The 15,451-nt window shown below is 56.8% G+C and overlaps 1 protein-coding gene across 1 annotated transcript; it reads right to left on the bottom strand.

The window, feature by feature from the left end:
- Positions 1 to 11,277: 11,277 nt before the first annotated feature.
- Positions 11,278 to 15,126, bottom strand: TRIM56 (tripartite motif containing 56). The gene is made up of 3 exons (XM_004705609.2): positions 15,090 to 15,126; positions 13,641 to 13,758; positions 11,278 to 13,546 (listed from the first exon to the last, which is right to left on the bottom strand). The coding sequence occupies exon 3, from the start codon at positions 13,543 to 13,545 to the stop codon at positions 11,278 to 11,280; it is 2,268 nt and encodes a 755-aa protein (XP_004705666.1). The 5' UTR covers position 13,546; positions 13,641 to 13,758; positions 15,090 to 15,126.
- Positions 15,127 to 15,451: the final 325 nt, after the last annotated feature.

Raw genomic sequence — 15,451 nt, 5'->3', positions numbered from 1 at the left:
GATCGGTGTGGATCTCCCTGTGCAGGCCCATGGGTCTCTGCGTTCTTTCCCTCTATTGCTGACATCCTTGGGTCTCCATCTTTCCCCAGGGGTTCTCTTAGGAGCAGGTTGCTGGAAAGAGGACAAATCCAACTCAAGGCTGGTCAACGGTCAACGGGGATGAGGGTACCTCCTATAGCTTCTATCCCATCACCCTGTGGGGACTCTACCACCACTAAGACCCAGCCCAGAGGGCTTCCTGTGGCCTGCAGTTGAGCTGGAGGTAAGGAAGGCCTTGCCCACCTCAACCTGCAAGACCTTCAGGGCCTGTTCTTCCAAGCTGAGAAGATACATTTGAGGGATGTGTGTGTGTGTGTATGTGTGTGCGTACGTGTGAAGGCCTTCTATGGGAAATTGGTGTGGACTGAAGGACACTATTGACCAGAGGATATTCAGTGGGGGGTGTGGCTCCCCTGGAAGGCCATACATGTAGCTCATAAGAGAGGGGCTGGCCCTAGGCAGACAGGGCTGGTTTTTGGCCTTTGCTGAGTGACTTTGTCCAGCTGCTTGTAATCTTGTGCACACACCACACTCTCTTTCAACCTTACTCTCCTCGCCTTGAACTAGGGATCCTAACAACACCAAGCGCAGCGAAGTGTGGAGGGGACTAAGGGAGATGATGCGCGTACAAGTCAAGCGCAGAGCACACAGCAAGAGAGACCTGGCTCCGAGCCAATGATCGGTTGGCTTCATAATCATTCAGCCAGCACCTACTCTATCTTAGGCACTGATCTGAGTGCTTGGGCTACGTCAGTAAAGAAGACAGCATTGCCTGTCCTTATGGAACTTCATTACACCAAGACTAGGTGTTGGGGAAGAGATAATAAATACATAATCATCCGAAGAAATCATTGAAGAATAATAGTATCTTAGAAAGTTAACATGCTGGGGTGGGGGTGGGGGGCACAAAACAGCACAGTAGGCTGAGATCACTAGTCTCCAGAATTTCGGTAACTTCCCTTTTATTCACTTCTGTGATCGTTAGGGTTTTGTGTCAACTTGGCTGGGCCAGGATTCTCAGTGCTCTGGCAACTGAGATATCATTATCCCCCACTGCACCCATGATGAGGTCTCACATCATCCTATCTGCTTCCCAGATAAGTGGACGCTCTAGAAAGGTTGGCTTGCTTTTTGCAGGCTGTGGATCCTGCATCTGCTTTATCATCTGATCTCTGGTTCTGTGGACTTGCGCCAGAAGCCTGCGGTGTTACCTGCTGATGTCTGGAGCTGTCAGCACCTTGCCATGTTCCCTGCAACACCTGGGCTTCATTTGCCTCTGCAGTCAGAAGCATGTCATCTGACCTGCTGAGCTGGGGTTCATTGACCTCAATTGCTACGTGAGCTAGGGAGAAGTTTCCAGCCTGACATTTGACCTCTGGACTTTGAACTTGCCCACCTCTACCTCTGTGTGAACCATTCACCTGACACAGAACCTTGATGCTATACATGTATAAGCTTTCCTGTTTTTTCTTCTCTAGAGAACCAAGCTGAAGACACCTCCCTTCAAAGTAAAAGGTAAATTTCTTTCGCATAAACGCCTTGCCCTGTCAGTAGAGTTCGCGGTGCTTCTTCATACTCATATTATATTCTGTATGAATGGAATGATTAGGTGAAGGTGACTAAGTTTTGGCAGAAATTGAGTCACTTATGCCTTTGATCAACAAATCCTGATTGCACACCTGATTCTTATCCTTTAGGGCCTTTGCGGTGAGGAGAGAACGGTTTGTGAGGAAGTGAGTTAGAAAGCGATCCCGGCCACACATTTCATAATAAAGCTCATGGCACCATTGTTCACTCTTGCCAGAAGGTGGAAGACCCAAGTGCCCATCGGCAGATTGATGGATTAACAAAATGTGGTGCATCTAGACCAGCGGTCGGCCAACCGAGCCAGAAACAGCTCCTATGTGTGAAATTGAAAATGAAAAGAAAACTATCCTAGTTTCTTTTCTTTGAAGTTTAATACACGCCTTTATTTTAATAATTAGACTGAAAGACTGATATGATGCCGAGACCAGTGTCTCTCCATAAGACCGCTGTGCCCCTCTCAGCCCGGCTTCTGGTTTCCTTCACTTAGAAAAGGCCCCAAATAGGCGAGCATGCTTCCCAGCCCTTCTATCTGGCCAAGATACAGTAAAGCCAAGGATTCCAGTTCATTCTTGGAAAAGTAACCAGGCACTCCTGGGGACGTACAGCCCAGCTGATGTGTACTACGTGGCGGTCACTAGGTGTGGTCCAGGTTGACAATGGTAGGGACAACCTACTTTCAATGTTCTCTCTTGGCAAAAAGGACAGGGAGGTGTGGCCGAAGTCATCGAGGAAACGTAGAAAGATGAGAGGGGGACAGAAGAGTGGTGAGTGACCGTGAAGGAGAAAACAGGGGCTTTAGATAACAGAGGGAAAAAAGCCCATACATGAAGGATTCTGGGGAAAAACAAAGGCAAACATGCATTTGCTGTTGGAGTGGGGGCTGGGCGCAGCAAGGACCCCGCAAGCAGAGAAAGGAAAAGGCAGGTGGGTTCTAGCCTCGGGGATGAGATGGATCCCTAGTTTCATTTTTCAACACTATTTTAAATGTTCCTAACTTGTCCAAATAAAGGTATGGCTTTTGAATAATGTTTCAGTTGTCCCGAGGGGCAGGATGGGCTCTTCCATCTGAAAAGTTTGCCGACCCCTGATCTAGACGATGCGCTGTCATTTGGCTCTTGCGTCAGAAATCAAGTTCTGATGCGTGCTGTGCCGGTGGATGAGCCTTGCAAACCTTACGCTGAGCTAAGCAGGCCAGACGCCAAAGGACGGCTATTGTGTGCTCACACTTCTAGGAAACACCTGTCCTAGGCAAATGCATCGAGGTGGAAACCAGATTAGTAGTTACTGGGGTTAGAGGAAGGTGTACGTAGGGATTGATTGCTTAAGAGCGTCTGTTTCGGGTGATGCTAACAAAGGTCTAGAAATAGCTCGTGTTGATGGTTCTCATTGTGCGTGGCACGAATGGCCCTGAACTGTACCTTTAAACGTGTGTCCGGTGGCAAATGTTATGATACACCCCTACTATCGATGGGCTCTGACGCCTCCTGACCCCACGCACAGCAGAGGCGACCACGCCCATTGGGTCCTGCACCATCCGCGCAGTTAGTTGTTCTTATATCGGACGGAGCCCATTGTTGCAGCCACTGTGTTGATCCATCTTGCTAAGGACCTTCTTCTTTTTCCGCTGCCCCTCCAGGGTGCCAGCTGGACTCGGAGAAGGCAGCGCCTCCTCAGTCATGCTGTGCGTTCCTTCCAACTGAGGGGCCCCCCTTCTTGGCGCGCTCTCTGACGATGTTCTGCGTTTATCTGAAAGGTGGCGAATTCCTCCTAAGGGGACAGCCTCATTCCTTCTTCGCAGCGTGTCCTTAGTCTAGAAGCTCTGTGGAAACCCGCTCTCTTTGCGTGGGTCACGCTCTGGCCTTTGAAACAGCAGCGACCTCGCTCCCAGCGTCACAGCCACACACAAGCCACCGCGGGACGACAACACGGATGGGCAAGTGGCGGTCCATGATCGATCTCTTTGAAAAGTTTGTGGGAAAATCCCACCATCTTTTCGGTCCATTCCCCGCGAGCTTTTCAAAGCCTCCATCCACGCAGAAGGAAGACAAGTTTCCTCAAAGCAGACAAGGCAGCTCTTTCTCTCTCTGCCACCTGGGGCTGGTGGCCACCCCTCCTCCCCCAAGCTCCCTGTGTCTTCTCATCAGACGTTGAGGATTAAGAGGTTCCCGGCCAAGACCCACAAGCAAAAAGGCTCCATCCCCCAGTGGGTTTGGATGGAAACTGGGCATGAAATCAGATAGGACCCCAGGAGGAGGCACTTGGAGAAGCCCGGAGCTGGCTCTGTCAGGAGTCAAACGGGGGATGGGCTGCACCGACCACCTGGGGACATCCCATTCTCTTCCAGTTCCATTTCCCCAAGACACTTGGGAAGCCCACTCCTTCACTGGTCTTCTCCTAGATCAAGTCCACGAGCCTTTGTCCCGATCAGCTTCCCAGTTTCACCCGCAGTGCAGGTCCATGGAAACACACAGTGAGAGGTCTGGTCTCTTCTGCTCCTGCACTGACATACACTGACACCTATGCGAGACCTCTGGTTTGAAAAAGCAACCAAACCCCAGAGACGGGTGGGCAGGGCGGATGGAGGGACTGTGGTCTATGCACACCCTCCAGGTGGGATGGTGGATGTCCTGGGAGGCCGGGGCCTCCTGGTTCAGAGACCTCTCCACTTCTACCTTCCTTTGTTTTCCTCTCCCCCCCCCCCCCCACCGCCCCAGAATCATGCAGAACTCTTTCTAACCTAGCATTGGAGAAAATAGATAGAGCTTTTTCTGAAGATGAACAAACCTTTGCTGAGCAGGCCCTTGACCCAAGTCAAGACCCAAGAGCCCCATCCAGCAAAGAGGAGGGAAGATGCTGTGACCATCTGCCAGCCAGGTGCCCAGCCTCTGACACAACCCTCCTTTCCCAGCTCACAGTGTGGTCTCCGTTGCTCTTATTGGAAGGTCTTTGCGACCCAGGAAAAAGTGTGGGGGCGGGCGGGCCCTGGACTCTTGTGGCAGACACGGCTGTGGACTGAGACGGTGGGGCAAAGGCAGGAGTCCCTTGATGCCCCTGGAGCCGGGCCAGCCGTCTAGAATCCGAACAAGGCCCGAGGGAGAAGGCTCAGCCACGTGGCTGAGGACTGGAGGGCCCATGTGCATCTGACCACAGAAGCAGACGCCCGCCTTGGGGGTTGGAGCTGGGAACAGGCTGTTCTCCCCACGCTCACCACGCACATGGACGGCGGCTTGCTGAGTCATGCTCCCCAGGGTTCGCAGAGGCGCCGGTCCAAAGCTGGCCTGAGTCATCAGATGATGTATGACAGGATTCTTATTCAGACTGTCACATGGCACCGCACCGTGAAGGGCCCTGGTCCCCCAGCCCCGCCACTTCCCTCCACACCACGAAAACATTCTCCCTGTAGCTGGCAGCCTCCTTCGTGGGGGTGGAGGGGCCTCTGGGGGAAGAGCAGATGGGCCGTGAGGGGTACATCAGGGCGTCTCTGCCCAGGCAGTACAGGAAAAGAACCTCAACTCTCCTGTGGTTCGATTGTCTCATTTTCCACACGAACAAACGGAGACCCAGTCAGGCTGGAGCGCCTCGGCCGAGATTCAGAACTGGTGGGGGATGGTGGCGGAGCTGGTGCCCACGCTGGGGCAAGGGCAGCCTTGGAGTCGGTCAAACCTTTGTCTGCATCCAGATCAACATCTCATGAGCACGTGGATCCAAGCCTGCTCCCCAGTCTGCTTTCAGTACGACTCAAAGTTCCTTCTGGGAGGGCGGACGCTTCGGGAGTGGGTGACTGAGGCTCCTGCAGGCAGGTGCTCAGCAACTGCTGCGTGGCTGGGGCCGGAGGCGGTGCGGCCTGACTTAGACGTAAGGTCTGGGGTGGTGCTTTTTCCTGCCCAGGGCAACTGGAGATGGAATCCCTGAGGCCTTGGAGACAAGGGCAGAGGGGTGCCTTTGGTCAAAATCTAACCAGATTTTCCTTCGGGCCCTGCTCCCCAGCCCTGCAGGAGGGTCGCAAGTGAAACATCCCGGAAGGTACTCTGAAATGCTCATTTGACCCCCGAGCCAGAAAACAGAGACCAATGCAGCGAGAAAAGCGATGGAGGTCCCACCTCCTTAGCCTTCCTAGAGCCACAGTCTTCCAGGCCTGAGCACCCCCTGCACCTGGACAAGATCACCTGCCGGCTCTGCAAGGGCTGGTGTTAGACTGGCTTCTCTGCCCAGTGGGGCCTCCTCTGTTCTCCAGGAGGAACTGGCTGGGGCGAGAGCAGAGTTACAGATGGGGGCCGTGCCAGCTGCTCTTGCCCCTGCGACGTCCCCCAAGGAATCTGCATGGCATCCTTGAAGCTATACCCGGAGAGCTGATTCCTTTTAGAAACTAGGCCTCGGGGTCGGCAAGGCCCGTTCCCCACGAATTCATCTGAGCAAAGGCTCGTTTTTCGAAAGCACTTTATTGAGAAGGGAAAACATACCATACAAAAGCAGAGGAATGAAAGAGTTTGTGGCACAGATTCTTCACACACCCCCTCCCCGCGCCCCCGCCCCCCCAGCCACCGAGAAGAAGTGGTTGGGCCAACACCATTGGCGGAGACCAACGGCCTGTTTCTTTCCTTCTGCCCGGTCGGTGCTGGCCGCTACACCAGCCAGGGCAGACTTTCTGTAGAGACAGGTTTCTGGTTGCCTTCCCAAACTCCCCCAAATCTACTTATCTTCTTGGCTTCGTGTGTCTGGTCCTTCAGAGAAGGAATTTCTCTTCTCTGAGAAATTGGTCCCAAGATTCTTCACCCAGAGTTTCAGGGGAGGTCTCACCTGACCCGTCTCTACCGTCTGCACGCCTTCAATCACAGGAGTCCGTGGCCCCTGGAAACACCGATTTTTGCTCCCGTGTTGATCCACTTCATGTAGTCAGATCGATGAGCCAACTGGGTAGACGCGTTCGCCACCCACAGTCAAATTACCTCTTTTCCTAAGCCTGTCTCTAGACTTGGCCTTTTTCCCGCTGGGAACATCTTCTTGGGTGTTCGCTCTGGCAGCTCTCTGCCCCAGCTAGGCCAAGTATGTTTTCTCCCCGGTCCAGAACTCTATGTCCTTGTGGGATCTGCCACTTGATTGAAGGCATACCTTCTAGTTCTGAGCTTCTCTGCCAACAAGAGATGGTCAAACACCCCCCAAGCAAACCCTGCCCGGTTCAGGGTCACTAACCTCATCAACTTCCTCGGGAAATTAAAACATATATATTTTATTGAGCTATGATGCACATATCCTACACTTCACTAGTTCATGTGTACCAGGAAGGGCTGTGTGACCACCACGGTCAACGGGGGGTGGGGGTGGGGGGGTGGGGGCTTTCGTTCCTTCTCGTCCACATGGTGTTGGCTCTCCACTGCCCCCTTGAGGATGCTTTGGACTTTTCTCTTGAACTTCTGCCCCTCTGGAACGTCATCTTTGTAGAATTATGACATTGTTTTACAGATAGAGTAATAACAAGCGCATGGTGTATGCATGGAGAGCTATTCTCTCCCAAATGTATTTTTCTTTACATTACCCAAAGATTGGACTACTCTGGCCATTAAAAACCAAACCAAACCTTTTTAAAAATAAATGCCTGTGGCTCTCAGTCCTTAGCACGTCTGATTCTCAGCTGGCACTCCGGGAATGGTATCAATCCTTTCCATTCCTGGTTGTCTCAGCATATGGTTTCAAACCGCGACTGCAAACCCAGGCACTACCGTCCCCTCTGAAGAGGATGGGTGGTTTGCAGATAACAACTCTCCCCAGGTGTTCCTAGGTCTCACCTTGCCATGTGTGGACCTGCCACCCCACTAAGACGCCGCCGGCCGGCCGATTGAGGAGTGAGAGGTCAGCACCTGTCAGTTTAACTTTGGACCAAACAATACCTCAAAGTTGAGCTTTATGGTGTACACAATACTTGTATATACTTCTCATTCCGTTCTCACCTGGACCCAGTGAGGTGGGCAGAGTGGGTATCATCCCCCCCCCCCATTTTACTGTGCAGAAACTCGAGACGCAGAGAGGCAAAGGAATGAGACCAAGAACACACGGCTATTTAACTGGACGAGCCAGCGTTCAGTCCACAGGGCTGTGACCGCATTTTCTCTCCTTCTCCAGGCACAGAGCTGCCAGAGAGGTCTTCTCCCACGCCCTGTCTCCACACCCAAAGGACAGTCTCAAGTTTGCCAACACAAGGCCAACCCGGATGGTTCCCAAGCAGGAAAAGGTACAACTTATCGACCCAACACAGTCTGATGCTGGATGGGAGGCGAAGAGGGCCCTCGTCTCTCCGGACGCTGCTGGCTTCCTAAGAGCAGAGTCTCACCAGAACTTCCCGCTGCGTTTCCCACAGGAGTCCCTAGGACTCCAGGCTCACAGGGAAGGCTCTGGGGATTTGGCCTCCAGAGCGTGCTCTGTGCTCTCCAGCCCTTCCCCATCTAGCCAGGACTCTGCGCCTGTCCAGCCTTCCTGCTTCACGAAGAAAATCCAGTCCTGCCCTTGTCTCCAAAGCCCAGTTTCCCAGGATTCCTATAGCTTCCTGGAAACAATACCCCCTGGCTCCTGCAACTCCAGGGCACCTGTGGGACTGACTCCCTTCTGGCCTTCAGAGGATTCCTGAAGGTGTCTTATTCCTGCATGACCACTGGGTGAGCTATTTGACTGGGTGCATTCTACCCGCCGGACCCTCTGCGGCAGCTATTCGGACCCGAGGGAGTATGATCCCCGAGAGCCCGTGTCCCTGCTACCAACAAAACGGGACCACCCAGTCTCATCTCTTTCTTTGACTGGGAGCAGAGCCGCCCCCTGTGAGGCACAGGGTGGACCGGGCCAATAATGCGACCCCTCCAGGAAATCTTCCACAAGCCACAAGCCGGCAACTTGGTCAGCTGAAGCTTCATCGCTTGGCAGTGGTCTCCACAAGGAGCTATGGCACTGTCCCATCCCTTAACCAGAGGTTCTTCCCGGCCACAGACATTTAGAGCGCCTCTGAGTGCCAGCACTCTGCTAGCTCTTGGCATGTGGCTGCGAAGCGGGCCAGCGCAGTTCCTGCCCACGCACGACTCCGCCTCTACGGCTAGCTGGTTCAGCAGCATCACCACCACCGCTAGCTTTCCAGTTGGCCTGAGTGAGCTTCCTTCCCCGGTCCTCGGACTCTCTCCACTAACAATCTGACCACCCTAGGGGGCTGACTGCGCCCTACCCAACTTCCCAGGGTGGGTTCCTCGGTCAGTTGTCCTGCCTGGTTAGGCTTCGCCGTGCTTCTGAGCCCTGGCCGGCTGTGACTCCCTTTCCTCCACTGGTCACACCAATCTCATTGACTCTGATACATTCGTTCTCCGGTGCAATAGCTAGTCTTAAACTGCCACGGAGTTGGGTAATCTGTTGGGAGAACATATCCAAGTGCACAGCTTATTTAATGGCGGGAAACTGAAGCATACTTGTGCAGATAGAAATAACAGCATGTAAAAAACTCAAAACAAACAAACAACAAAACCACCCCGATTCCCCAAATCTCCGCTTAGGGGTCTATTTCTACTTGGTCACTATTTGGGCAGGCTTTTTGCCTGGTTGCTAGCATTGTGTGACCGTAACTCCCAAGACTCCACTCTTGGCTTCTGATTGCATCACGTGACTCTATCTCTCCTAAATAGAACAGCTTCTGTATACGAGCACCCAGCGTCCCGACCTACGGCCACCCCGCTCCCCCCCGAGCTGTCACCCCACAGCTAAGCTCTTGCAAATGCTTTCCTCTGGGCGGCTCTTCCCAGCATGTATTCCCCAAGGTGGGATAACGTATCTTTGCAATCATTTTTCTTTTCTGACTCTTGTCAAGAATTCGCACTCTTGCCAAACGGTTCTCCAGGAAGCCTGCATCATCGCCCAGTGACAGGGGTCAGAGGTATGTGCTCCTCGGCACATGGTTAAAACTTCTTTTTGATCGAAGTAAGATAAGTGCTTTCATCTTTCAGGGTTCCCCCCACCTCACTCCTGCCTCTTTCCCGTTTCTTGAAACCCTGGTGGCACTCTGGGTTAGGTTCAAACTCCCCGGTTGCTTCTTGGGTGCAAGACGAGGCTGTCTGCTCCTGTAGAGACTGATCGCCCCAGAAAGTCTACGGAGCAGCTCTGCTCTCTCCTACAGGGTCTCTGTGAGTCAGAACCACTCGATGGGGTGGGGGCCGGGGTCTGCGCTTCTGGGCGCCTCCTCCTGGGCACCCTGCCTCTCTAGAAACTCTGATAGCTTGTCGGTAAGTCGCCGTGCACACTGGGGCCTCTGCTCTTTCCCGGCCCCTCCTCTCCCACATAGTTTTCTGATCTCGTCATATTGCGGGTGTGCTGTCAGCGCTGATGCAGCGCCAGACGACGGCACCACGTAGAAATGACCCACGGGGACAGCACCGAAAAACCACCAGCACAAGCCACCACCGTTCCTCGAATGGCCCTTTCTCCTGGAGCGCCGTGGGGTGGGTTTGAACCGCCAGCCTTTCAGAGAGTAGCCAGGCGCCTAAGCGGGGTGCCACCAGGCCCTTTGTCTTATCTTACTGGTTTCATCTCCACACCACCCCCTTCGTTTTGTTGTGACAAAATATACCGTGTAAAAAGGTGGCTGTTTTGTGGGTCTTCCTTCTTGTCTCTGATGATCCTTTGCAAGGAAAGCCCCCTGGTCACATTTGTCCCCATTGAACTTGGCCATCTGCACACTGCCAACTTCCCCTACTGTTTCCGCAAACAAGAAATGCCCACCCCCCGCGCCTGAGTAAGCAGTTTCTTCCCCCGCCCCCGCATCCAACGCCCTGCCTTCTCCATCTGGGCTTGGTGCAGACGCGAGTCACACCCATTGCCCAGGACACCCCCTCGAACATCCTGTGCTCATTTTTCCCAACAGTCCCTAACTACACACGTCCTGTCCCTCATCACAGCACCTCCATGTCATGGCTCTGCCACGGACTGTCCGCTAGGGGACATGCAGTTTTCTTCCCCTATCCACTCCTCCGACTGTCTGGCCTGCCTGTGCCCCACCCCTTGGAGAAGATAAAAAATTCCCCAACTGGGAATTTGCGGGGGAAAATCAAACAATAAGCCCCACCCGTGAAAAGACGGCAGAAGGAAGCTGTGGGGCAGCTGCTTGGCGGGCAGCCTGGGCCCTGTCTTCACCCTGACACCCTGTCTTTTAGGCTCCACCCCCACCCACCACCCACCCACCCCACCCCCGCGCAGCGTTAGAATGCTTTGGTTTGGTGAACCTTTTCCCATGATGCCTTTGAGAAAAAGCCCCTTGGCCGAGGTTGGTGTCCACAACTGTCCCCGTCAAAGCCCATCCCTTATTACACTGGCTAATGCCCTCATTACAGGAGTCCCACTGGCTGGGGCAGGCGGAAGGTATTTCCTCCCCAGGACTCCCTTGGCCCACTGGACCAGGAGTGGTTTTGAAGAAGGTAAATGTATACCTGCTTGAACTGCCCCTCCCACAGGGAGAGAGCGGGGTGGCGCCCACCCAGTGCCTCCTGTCCCTGAACATCAGAAGGAGCGTCTGGCAGTTTGGCACGTCACCTTGAAGCATCACCAACCCTGACCCTCTAGGAAAATGCCCTCCTGTCCCAGGTCAGAGACAGTCCTGCCCTCCCCCCACCCCCCACTCCGGTCCTCGCCCCTTTAACTCTCAGGAGAGCGGATCCGAAAGACATGGATGGTCCCATTACTCAGGGACACGACCAGGTGCTGGCCGTCCACAATGGTGGTCACTCTCGGCTTCTCCAGGCCGTGGTAAGCCGTGAGGAAGTCCCCCAGAAAGGAACCCTTCGGGTCCAGCACGACGACTTTGTTGACCTCCCGGAGAGTCAGAAAGATAAATCCCTTCTTGTCTACAGACACGGAGCCCGGCTGACAGCCCTGCAGGCCGGGCCCACTGTACTCACTGACCACCTGGCCCAGCCCATCACAGACCACCAGGCTATTCTGCTGCCAGTCGGAGCCCACAAAGTTGCCCTGGGGGCTGGTTGCCAGGAACACCAGTGCCCGGAGGCCCTTGTTGGCCTTGCCCCCAGGGACAAACCGGGTGGCCAGATTTCCTTCCATGCTATAAACCTCCACGTAGCCGGACACGCTGACAGCCACTTTGTTCCCGCCCGGCAGGGCGGCCACGGCGTGGCTGGCCTGTGAGTGTTTCAGAGTCCGGCGCCACTGTACCTCGCCGTTTGAGCGGATGAGGTAGAGTCGGGCTCCAGATGAGAAGGCCACCGCGTCCCGCAGCATGGCCACGCTGCATGGCGAGCAGCCCTCGGGGATGTGCACCCTGCCCATGTAGTCCCCGTTGAGGGAGAAACGCTTCAGCACCTTGTTCTGCTCATCGGCCAGCAGGATCTCCCGGGTGCCAAAGGGACAGAGCCCTGTGATCCGGGGAGACCACTTGTCTCCGGGCATGCGCGTGGGGAAACTGCAGGAGAAGACGGGCTTGGGAAGCAGGCCGCGGCCTTCCAGGGTGGGCCAGGGGGCTGGGCTGTGCTCCCGAGAAACGGGCTCCAGCCTGCCTTTCATGGGTCTCCTGTTGGTGCTACCGCTTTTCTGGGGCTTGACTTCTTTCGCTTCTCTGGGGACCCAAGTTCTGTCCACCGTGGGTGTCTGGGGCCTCTCTTCTCGCAGAACCTGGGCTCTCTCAGCTTTGGGGGACTTGGCGACCTCCTGGCTCTGTGGCTGGATTCCACTGCCCGGCTTCTCTGCTTTGGCTCTGTCTTTGCCCTGGATCAGGGTGGGGTCGTGGCCCTGGGCCCCAGCTCCGTCTCTCCCGTTGCCCTTCTGGGGCTGCTGCTGGTCAAAGGCGAGCTGGAGCAGGGGGTACCCCTCCTCCAGCAGCTGGGGGTGGAGCTCCAGTCGGGGCAGCAAGCCAGGGGAGGGCCCAGGGGTCCAGGGCCAGTCCTGCAGCTGCTGGAGCCGCTGCGTCATTGCCCCCTCCAGGGAGAGGATCTCGGCCTCCCGCCCCAGGCTGAGCACTCGACGGGCGAATGTGGCCGCTGTCCTGGCCACCTGCTCCCGGCCCTCCAGCTCCACCATCCTCCTCCGAGCAGCCTCCTCCGCAGCTTCCACGTGGGCCCGGAGCTGCCCAAGCACCTCCTGCTTCTGGGACAGAAGGGCCCGGAGGACCCGCTCAGCTGCCTCCTCCACCTGCAGGCCCACCCCGGCCGCCTGCTCACGGAGCTGGGCCAGCATCTCCTTCTCTGTCGTCCGGGCAGCCTCCAGCTCCCCCAGGCTCTTGTCCACGCCCTGGAGCAGCTCCTCCAGGTCCGGCCTCCGGGCCTGCACGGCCTCAGCCAGGGGCAGGCACGGGTGGTCCAGGTGTGGGTCCAGGCGGCACTCTCGACACAGCAGCTGAGAGCAGGGCTGGCACAGGAAGCGCAGAGCCTCCCCGGGGTGCTGGGGACACTGGGCTGCCTGGCGCTCTCGGGCCTCCTCGTCATACCAGCCGGCCCGGTAGCCCACCAGGTCCACCACTCGGTGGGCATGGGTCTGGCGGGTGCAGCGATGCCCATCGGCGCAGGCCTGGCACAAGTTGTCGGCACAGTCCAGACACCGGGCAGTGGCTGGCCCTCCGGTGCTGGTGCCCCCCATCAAGGGGCACAGGGCACAGGCTGGCTTCCCTGCACGCAGGTCTCCCCCGGCCCGGGCCATCACCAAGTCCAGCAGTCCATTTACGAAGAAGTTGGTCTTGAAGACGGCCACACCCCCGGCTGGCACAGGCACGACCTCCCGGCACTCGGGACACCTCAGGTGGCCATCTTCAGCCAGCTGGGCCAGGCAGGCCTGGCAGTAGGTGTGCAGGCAGGGCAGGGTTTTGGGCACCTGCAGCTGCTCCAGGCAGATCTTGCAGGCCAGGAAGTCACTGCTCAAGGCCTCCAGCAGGGAGGTGGAGGATCCCTGGGAAACCATGCTGCAAGCAGAGGGTCAGGGGTCAGAGGCCAGAGGTCCCCCACCTCCAGCCCACCTGTCTGCCTCTGCCCCATCCCCAGGCCTGGGGGTCTCACCTGGATGGCAAAGGATTTCCTGCTGGTCTCTGGGTCCTCTGGGTCTCCAGTGAGGTGGGGGGTGGGGGGGCAGTCCGCGTCTCTCTCACACACGCACTCAGTCAGTCCTCGCCTGGGGCTGTGGAAAGCGGCACAGCCGGTGAGACCCCTGGCCTGGGAGGGCCCACAGTCGGCAGACCCCGTGGGTGGGGTGGTCCCAGTCCTGTGAGGGCCTGGTGGGGCAGTGCTGTAAGCATCAATGAGACCCTCGACCTGGCCGGTTAGACCGTGCCCTTAAAAAGGACACCAAAGCCCCCCCCCCCCCCCCCCCCCCCCCCCCCCCCCCCCCACACACACACACACATTGTTAGGAGACCAGGGTAGATGCTGCATGTCAGCATCTTGCAAGGAAGGCCACTGGTTCTGGGGCCCTGGTCCTCAGCATTTCCTTCAGTGAGGGAACGCTGCTCCTACGCGTCGGGGCCCAGAGACTCAACGGCCACCACCAGGAGCAGGGGGAAGCCGGGTGAACACGGCAGATTGAGAGCGTGGTGTCCTGTCAATTTCTTCTGCTGCTTCTAAATCGGCTTCGTCAGCGAAGACCCTTCGCACACAGGTGCCTGGTTTTGCTGGGAGGGTTTAGGCATTTTCCATCATTATCCTTTAGTGAGTGTCCGCTGCGCTGGGGTGGGGACCTATCTGTCCGTTTCAGGCTCACGGTCTAGTAATGCCTAAAGTTTAAAGTATGCTTACAGTAGGCTACGGCCAGGTCAGTGGTTCGAACCTACCAGTGGCTCCAAGGGAGAGGAATGAGGCTGTCTACTGAAAAGAGTTAAAGTCTCAGGGCGCCACAGGGGCCGTTCTATTCTGTCCTGTGGGGGTCTTTACGAGTCGGAAGTGGCTCCGTGGCAGTGAGGGTTGAGTGGAGCCTGGGGTGCTGCTGGGGGCAGGCAGGTCGCAGGGCATCTCCACAGGAGTCCAAGGGGGCACCTACCAGAACTCCCCTGGCTAGGCCCCCCATCCCCAGCTCCTGGGACCAGGAATGAAGCCGGGTGGCCCCCCACTTCCTGAAGTAGGTGATGGGATAGGAAGGAGGGGCAACTTCCAGTGTTTTCCTCAACCAGGCAGCCTGTTTCCGCTCGGTCCTTTCCCACACGCCCCTGGAGGCGGGGCTTTTGAATGATGGGGGGTGGGGGGCTGTGCGCACTTGATACCCAGATAGGGTGCAGCCTCCCCTTTCCTTGACTGGGCGGCAGTGGGGCAGGGGTCTTTCAGAGGGAAGTCTCAGACCCCTGGCCGAGGTAGGGTGGGAGTGGTTGGGGTGGGGGTGGGTCTGGGGAGTTGGGGGACAGGCACTGCCCTCCACTCTCCTCTCCTCCAGCTTCCCGGTCGTCCCCCCCTCTCCCTCCTCCCCTTCAGCCCTTCGACGGCCGCCACCCCTCACCCCCTCGTCCAATCCCACCCCCCCACCTAGTCCCAGCTGGAGGCCGCTCTCGCAGGGGAACTGAGGGAGAAACAAAACTGAAAGTAATCGGACTTGAGCAACTTCCGTCCCCAGCCCGGGGACACGGGCGTTCTCCGCCTCCGGCCCCGCCTTCCTCGCCGCTTCCTCCCGGCGGCGTGCCCTGCAGACCAGGGCCCTGCGGCGGGGCCTGGCGGGCACCCCCGCGAAACTCTGCCCACAGGCAGAGGAGGGATCCGTGGGAAGAAGCGAGCGCTTCTAGGGTCGGAGCGCCCAGTCGTGCAGGGCTGCGGCGGTTGCAACACCCACCAACTGTGGCTGAGCTGATGGCAGAGGCAGCTGGGGCTTCCTGGAGGAGGGGGCCACCTGG

This window comes from Echinops telfairi, unplaced genomic scaffold, assembly GCF_000313985.2.
Source record: "Echinops telfairi isolate 266 unplaced genomic scaffold, ASM31398v2 ScPeMD7_5;HRSCAF=22, whole genome shotgun sequence".
Lineage (NCBI taxonomy): Eukaryota > Metazoa > Chordata > Mammalia > Afrosoricida > Tenrecidae > Echinops > Echinops telfairi.
The sequence above is the reverse complement of the archived record's forward strand: the minus strand, read 5'-3'. Positions and strand labels throughout refer to the sequence as shown.